Genomic DNA, 19,349 nt, shown 5'->3' with positions numbered 1-19,349 from the left:
GGAAACAGTCTATTTAAAATACAGACCAGTCCCTACCTCATAAAGCATCCTTTGATTCAGAGCTGTAGCTGACAGTGCAGCTTTATTTTCAGTAGCCCTTGAGTCACCCCATCCTTTGCTGAAGGCTCGTTCAGTTATTTCCTGAAATAATAGTGACTAACAGCCTGGCCAGCCTTTTAGGTGCAGTAGATCCTCTGCCAAACGAGCAGAAGGGACACCCCAGGGTCTAAGGACTACAATTCTTTTTCTAGTATGAACACACTGTTCTGCAACAAATGTTAAAACAAACAAACACACAAACACCTATTATGAGCACCATGACAGTAAACAAAAAAACAAACAAACAAACAAACAAAAAATTCTAAAACAATACATCTGAGTTCTACTGGCTGCAGACAAACTTTGTTGAACTGGCACAAATACAGGCTACAACATCAGTTGTGATGATGTCTGTCAACATTGCTTTCTTCCTCAGAAGAAAGAAATGCAGCAAAGAATTGTTTTTTTAATTAAGTAAGAGGAAATGAGCGTAGTGATAAATAAAATGTTGTTACTAGCTAGAAAATACTGGCCCAAGTATACATACAAAGCGTTGTGATATAAAGACAGGTCTTAAACTCAGGGCGTGGCAGAAAGGTAGAAAAGCAAAGAATACATTTCTGAGCTGGCAACTCTATCACAACTTGGATGCTCAAGCTGCTGGTAAAAGACTTGTTGCACAGCATGTAGACGAGTGAGATGCACAGAAATGCCAAGAAAGACACATCTTCCCACCCAACGTGAACTACCCCCATTCTAGCCTGCCATTGTCAACTTTCTGAATGCTCCTTAGGTTTCATTCTCCTATGTTTCACCTCCTGATGCCACCTAGAAGCCCCAGTGACTCAGTATTGACCTCACATAGCCTTTCTCTTTCAGGAATACACACGAGCATTTGCTGGCACCTCAATCCCACTCTGGGCTCTCCATACTGGGCTGATCCTGTCGCAATGCTCCTGATAGAAGGAACAAAGGAAGAGATTTTATTTCACTTAAGTTAGCCATGGATTTCTGGTGCAAACCAGCTATGTCATTTCAGCTACAGGCTAACAAAACTGTGAGATGTAAGGCTGCTGCAGAACAACACATGAATGAAGGATAGCATTTGCCCACTCACTGCTACACATCATACTGGCCTCAGGAAGCTTCTTAGGAGCAAGGCAAGGAGGTTTAAGGCTTGTTTGTGAAAGCCAAGGAAGAACTACGATAAAGCTAAAACTGCCACTCATGGACAAGCTATGTTGGAATAAAAGGGTCCTTATTCTACTATATCTACTTCTCCTTCAATTTATTTCCCATTTCATCACAGGAGGACATCACAGGAGGAAACTGTGATTCACTTGTAACTGCGATTCACTTGTAACTGCAGCCCCAAGGAGAGAAAATAACTCATGGCTTCACCTTCCCTTGATGTATGTGGTGCCCCCAGTAGTGAGATACTCACATCCCTTCAAATGTTTTGAAGACAAAATGTCTGAGACTTACGTAGAGAAAAATAGCAACAGCGAAGACATCATTTATCCAAGCCTCACAGTCATGCTGAGAAGCAGCAGTCAAGTCCCAGTCAATCACAGCAACCAGGGACCCCAAGGACTGCAGCTCCCCATCAGGGTGGCAGGAATCCGACTCCAACAATGCCCGCTCTTCACTCAGTGCATAGAAGATCCTGGCTTACTGTAGCAAATAAACCTGCAACCCTCCCAGCAGTTTCAATTCTCTCTCCCCACCTCTTGGTGCAGCACAGCCCTTCAGCACCGTTGCTTTCAGTTGCAGTAATGCAACTGCAAGGAGAATCAAGTTTTGTGTATTCCAAAGGTAAGAGTTCTGCATGGGGCAACATCATGACCCCAACACACAGCAGCCCTGAAACTATTCTGCACACGGCTGTCAAACACCACTACTAGAGGAGCAGAGAAGTGGATCACAGATGGATGCACGGATGTGGCAGAGCTCTCAGGGAGCGGGCTTCTTACTTAACAGCCCAGAGAAAGAAAGAGATGGTATGCTTTTAAAAATCAGAAAAGGGGAAAATCTCATGAGCTGCTGTTTTCCAGGACTAGGAGACCATGGGGATGGACTGTCTGTCTTTCTTACCTAGACCAGGACAATGCCAGAGGGCAAGAGACAAAGAACACCACTGCAAATGTAAGATACACATGTATACGTGTTAGTATACAGATACATTAACATAAATTGCAGCTTTGTCTTGTATTTTTCAGTAAGAAGAGAGAGCATCCTTTTTGTTTAAAAAAAGGTTTTCATACTCTGCTTAGATAAAAAGAACCGTGTTGTATCACCCCAGTTCATACTAATCCCATACTGCAATGGAATTGCAGTATGGCTCAGCAAGCACATCTATGGTGTGCAGCAGCTTGAACAGTTAAAAGGACAATCACTCTCAAACAAATCGTTGTAGTTTTATCCCAAAAAAGCTTTTAGATAAACCTCTTTCCAAAGTACAGGTGAATGTCACTCACACCAGCAGGCACAGAATCCCCGATGGGTATTCTTCATAATTACAGGAGCATGTTCAGTTTCTAATGACATGGCATTTCAAAATTACAGCAGTGGCCAGAGGCAGAAGGTTTTTATTGCCAGCCAGGGGCAGGCCTGTGTGAGACTGGAAGAGCAGCACACCATAGGGTCGCTCAGATGCAGTACTTGTAGGTTGCTGCAGACCAGAAGCTGAAAGATCTGTAAGGAAAGTTAATTTAACTTCAGACATTTACTGACACAAGCAAATCAGGAATCTCTTTTTTTTTTTTCTAGCTTTTAGAAGCAGCTTTAGCATAAAGACTCCAAAAGGAAGGAATTCTTATGTGTGGTTTCTAATATAAACATGCAGTGTGTATGCACATGCCTGTGTGTAGGTGGAATGAAATCAGGCCTTTTTTGCCCCTTTCATTCACTAACATATAGAGCAACAACTACAAGCCTGATGCTGAGAGGCCAAAAAATTTTTTTTAAAAATATAACTCTTAAACCTGCAAGAAGTAGCATTTAAATACTGACATATTCATGAAACTTCAGGACAAATGCACCAAGCTCAGTCTCACCAGCAGGGCCAGCCTCATCTGGAAATATCAGCATCCACCTGCATACCTCTGGAGCAAACCCTGAATGTGCTACAGTCAACAGAAGTCCCTTATCTTCATCAGTACAGGAGCAGAATCCAAGAAGGGCCTTTTTCATCTGTACAAGTTTAAAATCCATGGGGTCTGTCTTAAAACACCCCAACCTGCTGCAGATTTGGACTCTCTCCTCAGACCATGAGCCAAAGGTGTGGTCAAGCTGCCATCCCGCTGTGCTGGAGACAGCGCAGCCCCACACAGGAGAGATTTGCACTGCTGTTTCAACAACCTTTTCCAGAGGTACACGTTCCTCCAGGAGGGAAGGGAGGAGGCAACAGGTTAGAAGAACTTTTTTTCCATCGCCAGTTAGGCAACATGGTTTTTCTGTAACAGCTACAGGTAAATTTCAGCCCAGAGTATCTGATTTTATGAGGAAATGGATTCTCCCTGCAACCCCTTTACAAAAAAAGCACAAGCACCTCCCAAAGATTCCTCAGTTAAGACTGCTTAATGCTTATTTCACCACTGCTTATATTACTTCTTTATATTCCTTAGTACAAAGCAGATCATTTGGAATCAGCAAGCATAAGAATTACATCACACAAGGAAGCTGCAGACACAGAAACCATTTATAGACAGGAGAGAATGCCTAACAGCAAGATTTAAAGAACTCAGACAGCATAGGTTAAAAGAAAAGAAAGAAAAAAAAAAAAAAATGAAAAAAATAGGAGTGATTTGACTATAGTATAGGAGAACTTTTCAAAGATAGAATGTAGCAAGCATGAAGGACACATTCAACCAGGAAATAGAAAAACTAAGGAAGACTATGCTTCAACAAGACACATTGATCTTTTTGAGTTTGCAGGTGAGCTGTCCTTGTTTTTAGAGGAACAATGGCAGTAAATACTCCAGCAGATGAGCTCTCTGTTTCCCTAAGAAACCCAGAAGCTGCCCCAAAGGGGATACCAGAGCCACAACCAGCGATGAGGAAGTTCAGGCTGGCAGGTTGGCCTCTAATATGTAGCTACTGTGCACTCTTTTAGGTAGGACAAATCAGCCTGTCCTAAGCTCCCTGCTGCCCAGGGCATGCTCCTACCACTTCCAGAGACAGCCAGCCTAAAACTAGTTGCCAGAACTCCACAGTGCGTTCCTTTGCAGAGCTGCAGTTTGTGTACCTTTAGAAACAGCAACATTACAAGGCAGGGAGCTGCTGAACTTTTGAAATCCAGGCAGCTTTATAGAAAGGGGGTTGCATGGAGCAGCAGAGCAATTCTTGTTATTCTGCTGACAGCAGTGGACTTCTGCCACTCTCTGACCAGTCTAGTTTGTATTTGAGCAGTTAAAGTATATTTAGAATTTGAGTCTCATCAGAAAAATGAGTTCCCACCACTCCAGAGCACTGAACTCCACATAAATACCTCCTGTCTTTCGGGTAGCGATTTCCCCAGTGCAACCATCTTGTACTGAACATACAAGGAAGACACCCAACACATCAATATTTTGGGCCTTCGCCAAGGTTACAGAAAAGCAAAGCCTCACAAGAGACTGAGCAGAGCTGCGATGAGTAGAAGGGTGTAAAATCGCTACACCCATTTGTTGCGAGGGAAACAAACTGGTTTTTCGTGAGGCCTCATTACAAAGTGCTTCTGAAATGCCAGACCTCACCTTCCTAATAGCAGGTAGCAGAACAGAATCATATATACTTGACTGTTTAGGGCTAGAATAAAATAATCTTACCAGGAAACCACCCATAGTCATGAAAACATATCTACAAAGGAGCTCTCAGAATTAAGATAATATTGTCTTGTCAGTAAACATTGGGCAAAAGAGCCAGCCTGATGGTACTGCTAAGACAATAAAACAATACGTGCAATCTGCTAGCAGAAACACCCTCAAACATGCTCTGTTGCAAGCAGGGAGATGCCTATTTATTTCTCATCGCCAGCTCAGCAAGCTGCCCCCAGGCTCTAAGGCAAACAAGTAGCTTTCCTTCCCCAATAATAAGGGCCAAGTTGCACCATCACATACATCTGTGGACCTGGCACTTCCAAAGAGTTTGCACAAGCATTAATGAAACTTGGTAAACAATTCTCTCCAGGAGCAGAGCACAGCCCATCCACATCATGTTTGGCTTTGTAGGGCTAAAAGCTGTGGAAACTCATACTGATGCTCTGAGATAACTGACACCAGCAGATCCGAACAACGTATGCAAGGGTTTATGGAGTCCAAAGGAGCCACTACCACAGTTCCACAAAAGGGTTAATTTGAGCACTGTGATGGATGGTAGGTCCCTGTGCACTTAAGACAACGAAGACAGTGAGCAACTGCACGCCTGCATGATGTAAACACTGTTCTCCACCTAAAACCTCCTACATATCCACCTCGAGCTTGACAAAAATTTGCCTCAATGCTCTCTGGACATACAAGATGGCTTCTGTCCTTTCTCACCAAATATTCCTCTTACTTTTTCTGAATAATTGCAACCAAGCCATTATTCTTCCTTTCTGGCACCAAGGTGTTTATGGACAAGACCTCCTCTGCACTCCAATGGCAAGACTGAAAGGCATTTCTTAGACTGAAACACACCTACAGTGCATACATTCCTTTCACAGTCTCTCTACAAAAGAAGTGGGGTTTTTAGTTACTTCACTCCATTTAGAATCACAGAATCACCCGGGTTGGAAGGGACCTCAAGGATCATGTAGTTCCAACCCCCCTGCCTAGCAGGGCCAAACACACACATTTAGATCAGGTTGCCCAGGACCCCGTCCAACCTGGCCTTGAACACGTCCAAGGACGGGGCATCCACAACCTCCCTGGGCAGCCCGTTCCAGGGCCTAACCACTCTCCTTGTAAAGAACTTCCCCCTAACGTCCAACCTAAATCTTCCCTCCTTCAACTTGGATCCATTTTAGAGAAAGCCCTTGTCTTCCACTCCCTCTTCTTCTTCTCTAGGGAAAGAAACTGAAGATTTCATTTATCTCTTCCATTGCTTGCCAAACCAAAAACCATCTCAGGACAGCAAAATTTGGAGCTGCAGCAAAAGCCAGGAGAGCAAAGTGAAAAAGATTACAAATCTGACAAGGGTGCCCTAGGAAAGCCCTTGAAGCTCCCAGCAGCTCCTGTTGAACATTACTAACAAGAGGGGCAGATGTGACCCTAGATATTTGGAATGAAATTTTGTCAACAGCAATTTTTGCTTTGTAGCTTCCTGCTTGCTTGCGTGCTTGCACAAGACACATGTAAGATACTAGTTGCAAAGAGAAGTCATGCAAAAAATTACAAGCAGGGGAATGCAGATCTGTAAAGGTCTCATTTGTTTGCATAGAATACATAAGACAGGACTCGCATGAGTGCTTACTGGATTAAGAAGCAGAGTTGAAAGGAGAAGTCTTGATCAGGGATAGAAAGAAGCTATGGATAAAGCAAGGTTCCTCCTCTGTTGTGGCCAGGGCTATAGGCATGATGATGTCAAGTTCCACCACAGCAACAACGTGTGTTTACTTCTGTTTTGCAGAACAGAAGCTAGTCAGCTTCTCAGAAGAAATGCTGGGAGCTGACCTAATTACATAGCGAATACCAAGTAAAACCAACTTCAGCATGATGCAATGCTTCTTTCCATGCCCAGCTCTGAGAAACTGCTTAACCCTATACAAGCAAAAATCTTGCTTACTCTTGCTGTATTAACCAGACACGAGGGAATATACCATCTGTTGCTTTTTGTCCAGCAGACCTGAACTTCCAGTGCCTCTCGTTTCTAAAGCACCTTCTGCATTTACTTTCAGAATGCACAGGTAGATGAGTAACTGCACAGGTGTTTCATCCAAGGCCTGAGAGCACTTTTTAGGTTAGAAGCAGTTGAGCAGCTCCAGCTGGGAAACGCCATCTACAGGCCAAACTGTGTTTACCAGATTATTTTTGAGTAGTCAGTATGCACCCCTTCCCCTTTAGCTCTGTTCTTCCACCTCTCCTGGGTGAGCATGGCTATCCCTATCCCACAGTGAAGACCTAAAGTTCCATGCTGTGCCGGACCGTAAGTCCAAACAGCAGCACATCCATCTCTTCTGCACCAGCTCTGCCCTCAAGGCTTTTTGTACTTACCAGTTTGAAACCATCAGCTACTTCTACTGCGTGTGGCAGAGGTACAACTGAACTGCCAATTTTCCCAAGGCCACTCTTCCAGTAGCCATTTAAAAGCTTAACATCAGCTGACTGCATTACTACACCTGGAAACAGGCCCAGCTTCAGACAGAGGAGCACGAACAAACGAACTTCAGTCCTTACCTGTCCTTTAAGGTGAGATGCCTGGTGTTTTATAAACCCTGGGCATAAAGCCACAACTCTCAGCTAGGTGTGGTTTCACCATTATGGTTTTTTATGTGGCATAAACTGGGTAGATAAGGATGGGGCACCCATAGCCTGTTACATCACTGAAAGAGTGATGAAAGAAAGGGTCTTCACATTAACAGCAAATTTGTGGCAGGACGCTGATGTATCACACAGGGGTAACTCATATTTGAAAGTGGCATGTTTCCCAGTGAATGTGAAGGTGGATATAAGCAGATTCAATTGGTCTCTTTTAATTGGCATTGTTGGGAGGGGGGGTGGTGGAAGAAACTCTGCTTAAGAATTGCATCCTAGAACTCAAGCTTTAAACATTTAACACTATGTTCTGGGAAAAAAAATAGCCAATGTGTTTGACCAGTGCAAATATGAATTGTGTGAAGTGATCAAAGTAACTGAGTATTTACTTCAAGAGCAAATATGAAAAACATGAGTAAAACTAGCCATAAGATAACCAGAAGCTTAAAAAAACTCACTAATTTCTATGGGACTCTGGCAGCATACTGAGCTCTCAGATGAGGTCAAGGCTCACTGAGCTAGGCACAATTATGAACACACAGTGAGACACTTCCCACAGTTCAGAGATTTGGGAAGTTCCAACCCTAACATAAGCTCTTCATTTACAAAAAAAAAAAAGCTACCAAAGCTCTTAGCAAGACTGTGGAGTAAAGTAAACTTAATATAAGTGGCAAAGTAAACAGTTCAGTGAACCTAGCATTATAATCATTCTCTTATGGAAGAATTTCCCATGTTCTGAAGGGTCGATGCAACACAATACCCATTACCAACAATAATGTGGCAGACAAGATGAGAGCCTTGTGCAATAGATCCTCCAATCAATATAATTTTCTTATGGAAGCAAGTAAACTACAGTAAAATGTGCTGACTGACAATGCCCACAGCAAAGATCTCCTGCCCCCTACAAAGGGAATAATTTAAACAGTCTGTGCCGAGATGCTCAGAATAGGATCTGCCCTTTCAAAGATGGAACACAAAGTTCAGAATTTCTCCTATTTTATTTGTATTCTTTTTGAATAGAACCAAGCTCCAGTAGAAGTAAAGGCTCGTGCTTCCTTACAAGAAGCCCAGTGTGCTTTTTCTCATCTCAATTCCTACCAATTCCTCAGTAAGAGACCAAATCAACCCATCAATCACAGTGAAATCTAAAAGCAGCCTCAGAATAATAAAGTCAATCTCAACAGTTTAAAAAGAAAAATGGTGGCAGAGATCCTTTTTGGTGTGAGTCTCTATTTCATCACTCTTGTATTGAAAAAGCCAAACCACGGAGAGGAATCAGTTGTGAAGTATTTCATCAATGGATCTGTAGTTATAAGAGTTGGCTGTTATCACCAGAGCAACAAAACAGAGGACAAGGGTGGAGCGGAAAGATGAAGGAATGCTGATGCATGGGGCTGGGACTGAAGAGGACACAGCAGGGTGTTAATTCGTACTCCTTAGGGTTAGGCAGCTGCTTTGGAACAACAAATCACATCAGAAGAAAGAACTGTTAGCACAGCTACTACATGAAGTTTTTTCCAATCTAGAGAAATTTGTTCTGGTAATAGTGATGAGGAGGAACAACTCGGGCAAACTCAGCTTCACAGAATTACTGGAATTTGCTTCAGTGATCACGTTAAGATGTCAAAACAATTAAGAAAATCAAGTAGAAATGAAATCCATCCAGGACTTCTCAGGCCTTAGCACGGCGTAGGTGGGGGTAACTCCGGAGAGTCCTGTCTATTGCTTCATCCAAGCTCACCACTGGCTTGTAGCCCAGGTCCCTCTTGGCCCGCTCGCAGCTATAGTAGTGAAATGTTCCAGCCAATGCCACCCGCATGGGGGTGAAAGTGAGCTTGATGGTCACCAGTGGACTTAACAGCCACAACACTAGAGACAAGAACATGGCCAGGTAATATGCCAGCCAGTAAGGAATATAGTACTTGGGTGCATCGTAGTTCAAGCCAGTCAAGATACGGGACATGAAAGCCCAGAAAGGGATTGGTTCATCATTTGTGATATGAAATGCCTGAAAGACAAGACAAAAAGTCAGATAAAGTGGTTTGTACAAACGGCCCAGCTCATGTTCACACCCACAAGGCTGGCATCTCTCACTCAACTGCAAACATGTTTTCACTAAAAACTACTTTTCACCAACTACCTCCAGTTGAAAAGCAGTGAATCCCTTCTTTGCTATGAAAGACAACTTCTGACATTCCAGAGGTTAGGACACTCACAAATGGTCAAAATGAATGACAACACAACGCAAACACATTAAAGCATGCCCAGAACATGATAGTGCTATAAATCTGTTAATATTTCTGTTATTCTACTCTACTACACAAAAGCTAAGAAACGTAGTTACTTACACATTCATTTTCCTTACCTTCCCACACACAGGAGAGTCTTTCTGAAGGTGTTCTGCAGCCAGGATATGTCCATGGACCACATTTTCCACATAGGTAAAATCTACTAAATTCTTCCCATCCCTGCACAGATTAAAGGAAGAAGTTGGCCCAAAGGGGATCCAGGCTGAAAAATCTACTTGTAGCAAAATGACTTTCACACAACCTATATATATATATATTTATCTCATAGAATGACTTGGGTGACCCTTGACATCGCTTCAAACCAAGCTCCAACACTTCCGCTGCAAGCAGGGTTGCCAACTGCTAGATGAAGCACTAGATCAGGCTGCCCAGGGCCCCAGCCAACCTGGCCCTTACCAACCTACCTCCAGGGATGGGGCTTCCACAACCTCCAATCAACCTGTTCCAGCACCTCACCACTCAGTGAAAAACTTCTCCTGGCATATAAACTAAATCTTCTCTCCTTTAACTTAAAACCATTCTCCCTTGTCCTGTCACTATCTACAACTGTATAAAGTTCATTTCTCTTTAAACACTAGAAGGCCAATCTGATCCCTCTTTTCCCTGTGTTGTGTCACAACTTCAGGCCCTCTGATACAAGATGCACCTCATTTTGAGGCAGAGGAAAAGATACTACCTCAACTCTTGTTAAGACCCCCAGAAAGTTTATATTCCCATAACAGTACCCTATCTAAGACTGCTGCAGATCCTACAGATCCCAGAATCAGGACAGTGATCCACAGAAGCAGAACAGTGGTAAGCAGCACACAGAAGGTCACTTGAGGACAAGCTTTGAATTATAAAATTTCATGAGCCAAGAAATTCAACTTACTCAGTAAGCCAAATTCAGTCCAAAACAGTTGAAAGAGTTTCAACCCACTGCATTAAATCCAATTCTACACAGCTACAGAAAATAGATGTGCATACCACTTTCAAGAATCCAACTAAATCAAACAAATGGTTTGTTGCAAAACCATCACCACACTCATTTGGACAAAAACAACGTTGCTGCAATCCAACTTTCCGAGAATTAATACTTTTCACTTTCAACTTTTGTGGATGAATGGCTATTTGCTTTCTTGGAAGGGATATGCAGGTCTTTATAGCAGTAGGGAAACTCAAATGAAGAAGGCATGTTTGAGCTGGAACAAAGTGGAGACAAAACAAAAGGTCAAGTTTATTTAGGCTTGCCATTCACAGATCAATTTGAGAGATTAGTCTAGAAGTGAACTATAAGGAAGAATAAGAACAGAAAAACAGCCCCATTCCCTTTCTTTCTCTTATCCTTAGCACATTCATTCACATGGGTATGTACACAGAACAGCTTCCTGCATGCAATAAAAATCTATTATAAATTAAAGAGCACATTTCTTTTCATGATTGTAATACAAACTTAAACTCCTTAGGAGCAGCATGAGCTATTTCAGTGGTCCACTGGAAGCTGTGCAGGGCTGAACAGCAAGGCAAGCATCTAATACTCATGACACTAAGATCAAAGAATACTGTCATACACACAAGATCTTCAAACGCCAGTATGTATTAGTTAACAGAAAGCAATCTGAGCACTCTGATTAAGAAGAAAAGCCTTTAGACTGTGCAACAAAATGTAAGCTATGCTTGCTTTTCCCACTGATACACTTCTTGCAAGAACCCTTTCTCATCTGAGTGCATGAATCCCTAGCACAAGAGGGCTATGGAAGAAGAATCCTGGATCACAGGTGAAAAGTTACAGAAACTTACATTTTTTTCCTCCCAGAAATATGTTGCACTTGCCAAAAAAGGTACTGCCAGTGCAGAAGGTTAAATCCTGCCTTCTCTGACATTGAACACTTCAGGACAAGGGTCCTGATTTGCATATTATCACGAATATCCTATTCTTATATCAGAAGATCATTCCATGCAATAACACCACTTCTGACTTAGTGCTACCCCCTTCCAAAACAGTTTAACAGAAGCTAAAAAGTGACTAAACCTTGCTCACCCAATTATGAACTTCATTTTGCCACTCTTAGCTGTTTGGATGAGGATGGGAACCAGCTGAGGGTCTCTAGGGCCAAATATTCCATGTGGGCGAATAGCAATAGTGAAGAAGTTGTTGTCTGGGTCATTTGCACTCAGCACTTCCTGTAAGGAAAGAGAAGTTAGGAAAAATACAGCTTAGTAACATAACCCAACAGCAACATTAGAGCAGACAGGGTATTCACTCATCATCTTGGGAAGAATCACTATGCATCCATACCGTTACATATGACACTTCCTCTTTTTTCATCTCCTTCTCTTTAATGAGAAAGAGAGCAATCCTTTTTCATTACTGAACGCTTAATGAATTGACAGGCAAAGGGAAGGGACTCTCATTCAACCCCATGAAGTCCAGATAAATTTTCCAGATGTTATAGAAGAAGGGCACTGAAGGTTCTAATTTTTCTCATCAGTTAACGGAAAACTTTTATCATGGGCCCTGCTGATGGCAGTTAGGAGTGTGATCCCTTTTTCCTGAGAGCACCAAGTGCTACATAGATTTAATTTTACTTGGAGTTTCCAAAGTGTTCTACTGATTTTCCACAGCTGTTCAAGAACACCACATGCAGATAAATACTGACTACTTTCACCCATTCGCCCAAAACAAAGATGCAATCAGAAGAATATTGGGCTAGCTCTGTTACTCACAAGCTTCCACATCATTAGTCCACTTTACAGCAAAGTGGTTATGCTTGTGAATGAACAGGTGTTTTTACACTGTTTTTAACCAAGCTCTTTTCAAATAACGTAAGAAAAATTCTTAAAGGCTAACACTCACATAAGAGGATTACTTCTAAAAGGGCACTTTTTAGTATGGAAAATGATAGTGTTAACCAGCTGGTGATGAATACCTTCTCCTGTAGGATCTTTGTCTCCGTGTAATAGTCGATAGGACTTTTTGCATAAGGGAGGTCTTCTGTTCCATTTTTTATGTCTGTCCCCTCAAAAACAACACTGGCACTGCTAGTCAACACCAATTTCTGCAATGCACGTGAAAGAAAACTGCAGTTTAAAGCTTAAGGCAAAAGAGTAATTTATGAAAGTTGAATAAGGACAATAATAATCAAATCTATCTATGGAGAATAAACTATGTCTACAACAACACAGGCTAACAGAAGATGATCTAAAACCAGGTAAGAAAACGCCTCACTTGTTTAATGGGACTCCATAACATCATTTACCACCTCCTGAAGAAAGAGAAAATATTTCATGCCTCCAGAGTAACCAGTCAGTGGGGAAATCTCTCAGAAAAAAATCACAGCATCTACTTGGCTGGGCATCTTTAGTATTCAACAAGCAGTAAGTTTAGTATTTAACATCCAGCGAATGCTTTTAAGATATATTTGCTCATCTTTAAGATAACAATCTCATGCCAGATTACAACAAAAAAAGAATTATCCAGGATGTTTTTGTTGGCTAAAAACGGGCCCTCAGTTTCCAAACAGGAATCCAGTGATACATTTGGATAATCAGAAACACGTGGTTTTAAACAAGGTCTACATTTTAATAGAAAGATAACTAGATCCAGCAAGTTCCAACAGGGCTTCTTGCTCTGACAGAATCTAGACTAAGCCAGAAGGTAAACACTGCACAGCCCATTCCCTACAACAGCTTACAACTCAAAGAGGGGGAGCAAAAATTAAAAAAATAAACAAGCCAAACCACTGTGTGCTTGGAGTCCTATATATTATTGAATTCTAAACATCATCAGGTCTGTATTTGTGAACGGACAATGTACAAAACGTTCTGGATGCAGCATCTCTGCCCAGAGTAAGGGAACTTCTCAGACATCGTGCTTGACAACGTGGTACGAGTTTGACTAAAAACCTGTGATACCATAACATAGCAAGATAAAAAGTTTGCCTTGAGCAGCCTGGTTTCTTCTTTCATTTGTGTGTAAATGACTTTCTAAACCAATTTATACTAAGACTGTACCACAAATGTGCTCCTTTTCATTAGATGTCAGTGAATTCACATAAGTAATAGATGCCGTGAATAATTCCACTGCAGGAAAAGCTACCTTTAGAGCTGCCCCCTCATTAAGGCATGAAAGAATCCATTTGCCACTTCTGCCTTAAGGGATTCCCCAGATGTCTGATAAAACAAATTTTAATGGATACTCTTCCTCCACTAAGGGAAATTGCAATGCATTGGGACAAATACAGACTGAGCTTATATCAGATGCTAAGGACAGAGTCTTGCTCTCCTACAATTAACTTCCACAAAACAAGTAGGAATTCAATATGTAATTCAATATATCAGAGTCTACCAAACCAGACTGAAACTGCTCTATGGTTCAGAAGTCACAAATTCACATGAACAACTTGCATGCTTCACAAACTTTTCTATCCTTACCTGCACTCCAGCTTCTTTGCAGGCTTCAATGACTGCTTTGGTTCCCATAAAATTCACTTTATAAAATAACTCCCTGTTGTCACTTGAAGGTGCTGGCGATGCACAATGAAATGCTACTGAAACATCTTGTAAAGCTGGGAGTAAGGCCTAAGAAGAAGATATGTTGCTCAAGATAGCAATGAAACAACAGCAACAGTGACTACTCAAGAAAAAAAAAAAAAAGCACAGTTCTTTTTCTCATGAAAACAAAACTGCTTAATTTCAAGCCAAGTTCCTTCCATAATGGCAAGCAGCTGGAATAGGATCAGCCTTACTGGTCTTCACAGCACCTCTTGTCAGGAAAAAACAAAAACAAAAAAAAAAAAAAACAACACACCACACCATCTTTTCTTTCCAGACAAGAGCCTGGGAACTTTCTGAGATCCGGAGGCTATCAAAGTTTAACCACATACAACAACCTCAAGTGCAGGCATGAGACTCAAAATTAGTGGGGGAGAGGAGTTGAAAAATCTGCATGCAATACATTTAACAGCCAACAGCACCCATGGCACTGTCTGTCTTTGAGGTGACTGCCTTGCAGTCTGAGACATGATACTTCATGCTGGCACAGAGACCTCTCTGCACATTGCATACAAATGCTTATGCCAGGGCTCACATGCATGACTTAAGGCAAAGCCTCTTACTGCATCTTAACTGTGTGGAATAACGCATTCTGCCATTCTCTTGCAGTGGAGGTTAGCAAGGAGAGTGCCTACATGCAATTACTAATAGTGGCAGTAATTAGGCTGTCTAACTGAGCTAACAGTAAAGCAAACTGTAATCCAGAAACAAGTTCGGTTCCTTTCCACTTTAAGCAGACATTGAGTATATTTAAGTGCTCTAGATGAGGCTACCAGCTTCACCAGGAAACACTGGGAGATGCACACAGGTACTCTTTCAGATGCCTTCAGGCCACTTAATGTTTCAAATAAGGCTTGCTTGTATGTTTGTAAGGACACCAGTACAAACAGCATCCTTCCCATCTACACAATTTTCAGTGGTCTGTACCTCTTTGTTGCAAAGGTCTCCCAGGAAAAACCGCACTCTGTCATTGTCAAATCCCTTCTGAATATCAAACACATTGACTGAGTAACCCTTGTCCAGCAGCTTCTCTACCATGTGCTGGCCTAAGAATCCGGAGCCACCGATCACTGTACATTTCTTACCAGCCTGCAGAGACAGGGAGAAAAAAAGCATTACAGCAAACAGATGTACATCAGCAGCACCCTAATGTAAAGCACACAGAACTCCAGCCACACAACACAGGTAACAAAACAGTAACATCACAGCTAGGAAGGACGAAGCCATTTTCAAAGCACGAGGAACTTAGGCTCCTCCAAACCAAGAAAGCAATCGGGTAAAGGCAAAGCTTATCCTCCTCATTTAGTCATTAGTTCTTCATTTATTTTAAACGCTTTTTAATTCAGTGGCTGAAGTCACTAATTAACAGATTCTGGTCTGGTCACTGGAATGACTCTGCTGATTTCACCATCATCACAGAACATTTAAGCAATGATTGAGGAAGTTTCTGTACAAAGACCGTTCTGTTTTTGGTGGAAATAGATTTGCTCCTTTTTGTTGTTACGCAAAGACCTACCTTGGCAGTTTTTCTGGAAGAAATTTTAACCCAGTGAAACCACACAAAGACAACAGTTGTTTGGAAGTTTCCAAGTACTACACTGTTCAACAGAGATTCAACTGCAAAAGTATCAGTTATCCGCAATAGACATAAGAGAAGCTCAGTGAAACTGAGCAACTAAGTAAGACATAACCAGCTACTTGGAACTCTGCATGCAAAGCAGAGACTGCTTAAAAGCATTAAAAAAATAAGTTCCACTGGGTTGGACCAACTCTATATCTGGTACTGGACTCTTCTCCTACAGTCATCAAAACAAAGATGATATAGGAAGCCTAATTGAGTCCAAGGACTTTCAAGGAGTCCCAGCTGCTTGCACGGCCCCACTACATTTGTCTGCATTTGCTTTGCTCATCCACCTCCTGACTTCATGAACCCTTCCCCTCTGCAGTCCCCTCTCTGTCTGTTCAGCCCCTCCTCAAAAGGCAGTTGCTCCTTTTCATCAATGTCCTTAGCTTGCTCTTGCTTGTATCTCTTCTCATTCCAGCATCTTCTTTGTGAAATCAACACACCAAAACTGCACACAGCACTCAAAGTTTTAAATAATGGCAGAATGACGCCCTCTGTCTGTTAAGCAGCAGCATCACAGTTTTCTCCCACCACAGTTGATGCAATCCAGGCTTTTCTATATGAACACGTCCTTGCTTCCCAAGCAGAACAACATTCTTATTGATTATGAGATTTATTAAATAAACCTTAGAGCATATTTATAACCTGCAATACATGCACCTTTTGGGAAAGGGGTAAGAGAACCAACTCAGTAACCAGAATCAGCATAACTGCAGCTCACAGTGCTGCTCCTGAACTCTTTGGCCTTTTAGAAAAGGTTGGCAGAAAGTCAGGCTACACATGAGCTCATTTCCTAAGGTAATATCTATGCGATACCTAATTAACATTGCACCACAAAGATACAACAGGCTGTTCATGCACTCTAACACAATGCTACAGTTATTTTTTTTTTGTTTGCTGTGTTTCTGTTTGTTTCCTAAATATTTGAGATTAATTGGTTTTACTTGTATCTCAGAAGAAAAAGTGAGAATGTGGTCCAGAATGTAGAAGTTTGCCTATAAAAAAGAAACACAGGCAACTTAACAGAACAGCTTATTAAACTATACTTCTGATGTAGCACTCAAACTGCCCTCTAAGGGAAGCAAAATGTTATTCCCTGTATAGTAAAACCTCCTGCAGTCAGTGTAATAATAGTAGAATGAGGTTACAACAGTCTGGTTGACCTCAAGGACCTCACCTGCATGAGAACACAGGACAGTTAAGATACATCAGGATGATTCTGACATGCAAGATCTCCTTCCAATTCATTTGGCAGCCCTGCCAAAGTCCCTGAGGTTTTTAGGGAGTTGAAGTATCACTTGGGTCTCTCTGGAATGTAATGGCAGCAGATACATTCCTCAGGAAATCACTTTTCCACCAGCAATAGCTTTGGAGCAGGCCTTAATGCAGAAGCAGCCTCATTTCACCTGGTTACAGAAGACTTATCTATGAAAACACCTTCCTATCAGGCAAATCTTCACACAGCAAGGTGGAAGTCCTCAACTCACCGATCTGAAGCGTGTGGCCATTTCTCAGATGTTTTAGTATTAACCTAATTCCTTTAAAAAAAAAAGGGAGAATAATTTTATTCACAATGCAACAGCCATCTTAAGCATGTAATTAACACAAGCATAACTTTTTAAAAACAAATTTCTAGTTAACAGAATTGAGGCAAAGCCATTACACTAAAGCAAAAAATATTAATAAGTGAATTAAATCTCCAGGCCCTGTTGAACTAGACAAGTAACACATGGCTAACACTGACGTCAAACAGCTTTCCCAAAGGCATAACTCCACTAAAATCAAATACACCTGATATCAAAGGCATCCTTTTATTTGGCTAGTAATAACTTCATGCACTTCCTTTTAACCCAAACATTTATACTACAAAACCACAAACGACTCTTTTTTTTGGCAGTTCCCTCTTCAAAAATAGAATTGCTGGAGGGTGTTTGGAATAGCAAAACGGAAGTGAAGCATCATGCTCACACACCAAGGAACAAATGCCTGCAAAGAGAGCTGAGATTTGCCAAGTTCTTGCCTTACAGACTGCTGATGGCACCAGTTTCATTGAAACACATCCTTATCCCTGTGATAGCAAACTAAACTCCAATATTGGCTGAGGTCATAGAAAAGCAGAAAAAGATAACATACTTATCCAGATCTGCTTCCATCACAGAAGTGAGCTACACAAAGATTTCTGACGGTTTTACAGTCACTTTTAAAGAAAAATCAGCATGGTAACCGCTGCTATAGAGGCTGACTCCGTGCTCCTGACTCTCAGCCGCTGGCTCACACTGCCTCCTACTGCCTGCACACTGACGTGGATGTTGGGTTAATCATTTCCCACCCGGGCTGCTCAGCATGCCCTGACCCACCTCACCTGACCGACTCAGGAAGAGCTACAGCAGCGCTGCCATCGCAGTACCACACCTGTGAGCACGGAGCCAGCGGGAAAACAAGCAGCTGTGGGTGCCCCATCCCCAGAGGGGCACACAGCCAAGTCGGATGGGCCCCGGGCAGCCTGAACTGCTGGCATCCCTGTCCGTGGGAAGGGTTTGGAAGTCGATGATTAAGGTTCCCTCCAACCCAAGCCGTCCTACAGCTCTATGAAAACAGCTCTATTGAATTAGCTCACTTAAGAATCCACGCGGCTGGCTTTTTTTTTTTTTTGTTATCTGAAAAGGTATCTCCGAGGTGACGAGGAAAACAAGCAAGCAGGACTGGTGCCCGCCCAGCCAGTAACACCACGCAGGCTGGGAAAAACAGGCACGAGCTCTGACCCCCAGCTGCCCCTCCCCGCCCCTTCCTCAAGACAGGTCTCGCCGCTCACCGCCGCTGAGGAGCCGCTTTGCCTCCGATTTCCCTTCAGTTCCTTCACCCCCATCCCAAAGATTCCCCTCAATCTCGCCTCCATACGACTCCACCCTCCCTCACACCCCTCAGCTGCCCCTTCCGCGGCTCTTCCCGCACCTCGCACCACGATTCCTCCTCACCTCACCGCGCCGCCCTCACCCCCTCCTCAGCTCCCCTCTCAGCAATCGTCCGACTCCGCCCCTTCTCCCCTTCCACCAATCAGCGCGCGTTCTTTCGCAAAGCCCCGCCCACCGCACAACAGCTCCCCTCATCCCCTCCCTCGAGCCCTGGGCCGAGCATCGCGCCAGGCAGTTACCGCTCGCTGATTGGCCGCTCGCCCTTCTCACTTCGGCCAACCGCGTTGACGAAAGGCAGAAAGGTCCCATTGCCTCTTGGATCCGCCCCAACCACTTGCTGACCAATAGCCACCTTTTCAGCTCCTCCCGCCTTCGTCTCTCCACCAATCAGAGAGACGGTTACCATGGCAGCGGCGTGGCGGCATCAGCCAATGGGGGAAGGTAGTATTGAGCACCGGCCTGACTGAACTGGAACCGCCCCGAGGCAGCGGCCGCCGGG

At 42.9% G+C, this 19,349-nt stretch overlaps 1 protein-coding gene across 1 annotated transcript; it reads right to left on the bottom strand.

Annotated features, from left to right (window-relative positions):
- Positions 1-9,144: 9,144 nt before the first annotated feature.
- Positions 9,145-17,446, bottom strand: NSDHL (NAD(P) dependent 3-beta-hydroxysteroid dehydrogenase NSDHL; the record flags this gene model as incomplete). The annotated part of the gene is made up of 7 exons (XM_079541889.1): positions 9,145-9,480; positions 9,838-9,940; positions 11,802-11,944; positions 12,691-12,819; positions 14,195-14,341; positions 15,242-15,403; positions 17,426-17,446. The coding sequence occupies 7 exons, from the start codon at positions 17,444-17,446 to the stop codon at positions 9,145-9,147; spliced, it is 1,041 nt and encodes a 346-aa protein (XP_079398015.1).
- Between the last annotated feature and the right edge of the window lie 1,903 nt (positions 17,447-19,349).

This window comes from Tetrao urogallus (assembly GCF_951394365.1).
Source record: "Tetrao urogallus genome assembly, chromosome: 13".
Taxonomy (NCBI): Eukaryota; Metazoa; Chordata; class Aves; order Galliformes; family Phasianidae; genus Tetrao; species Tetrao urogallus.
Note: the sequence above shows the minus strand (reverse complement) of the source record. Positions and strands in the feature narration are given on the sequence as shown.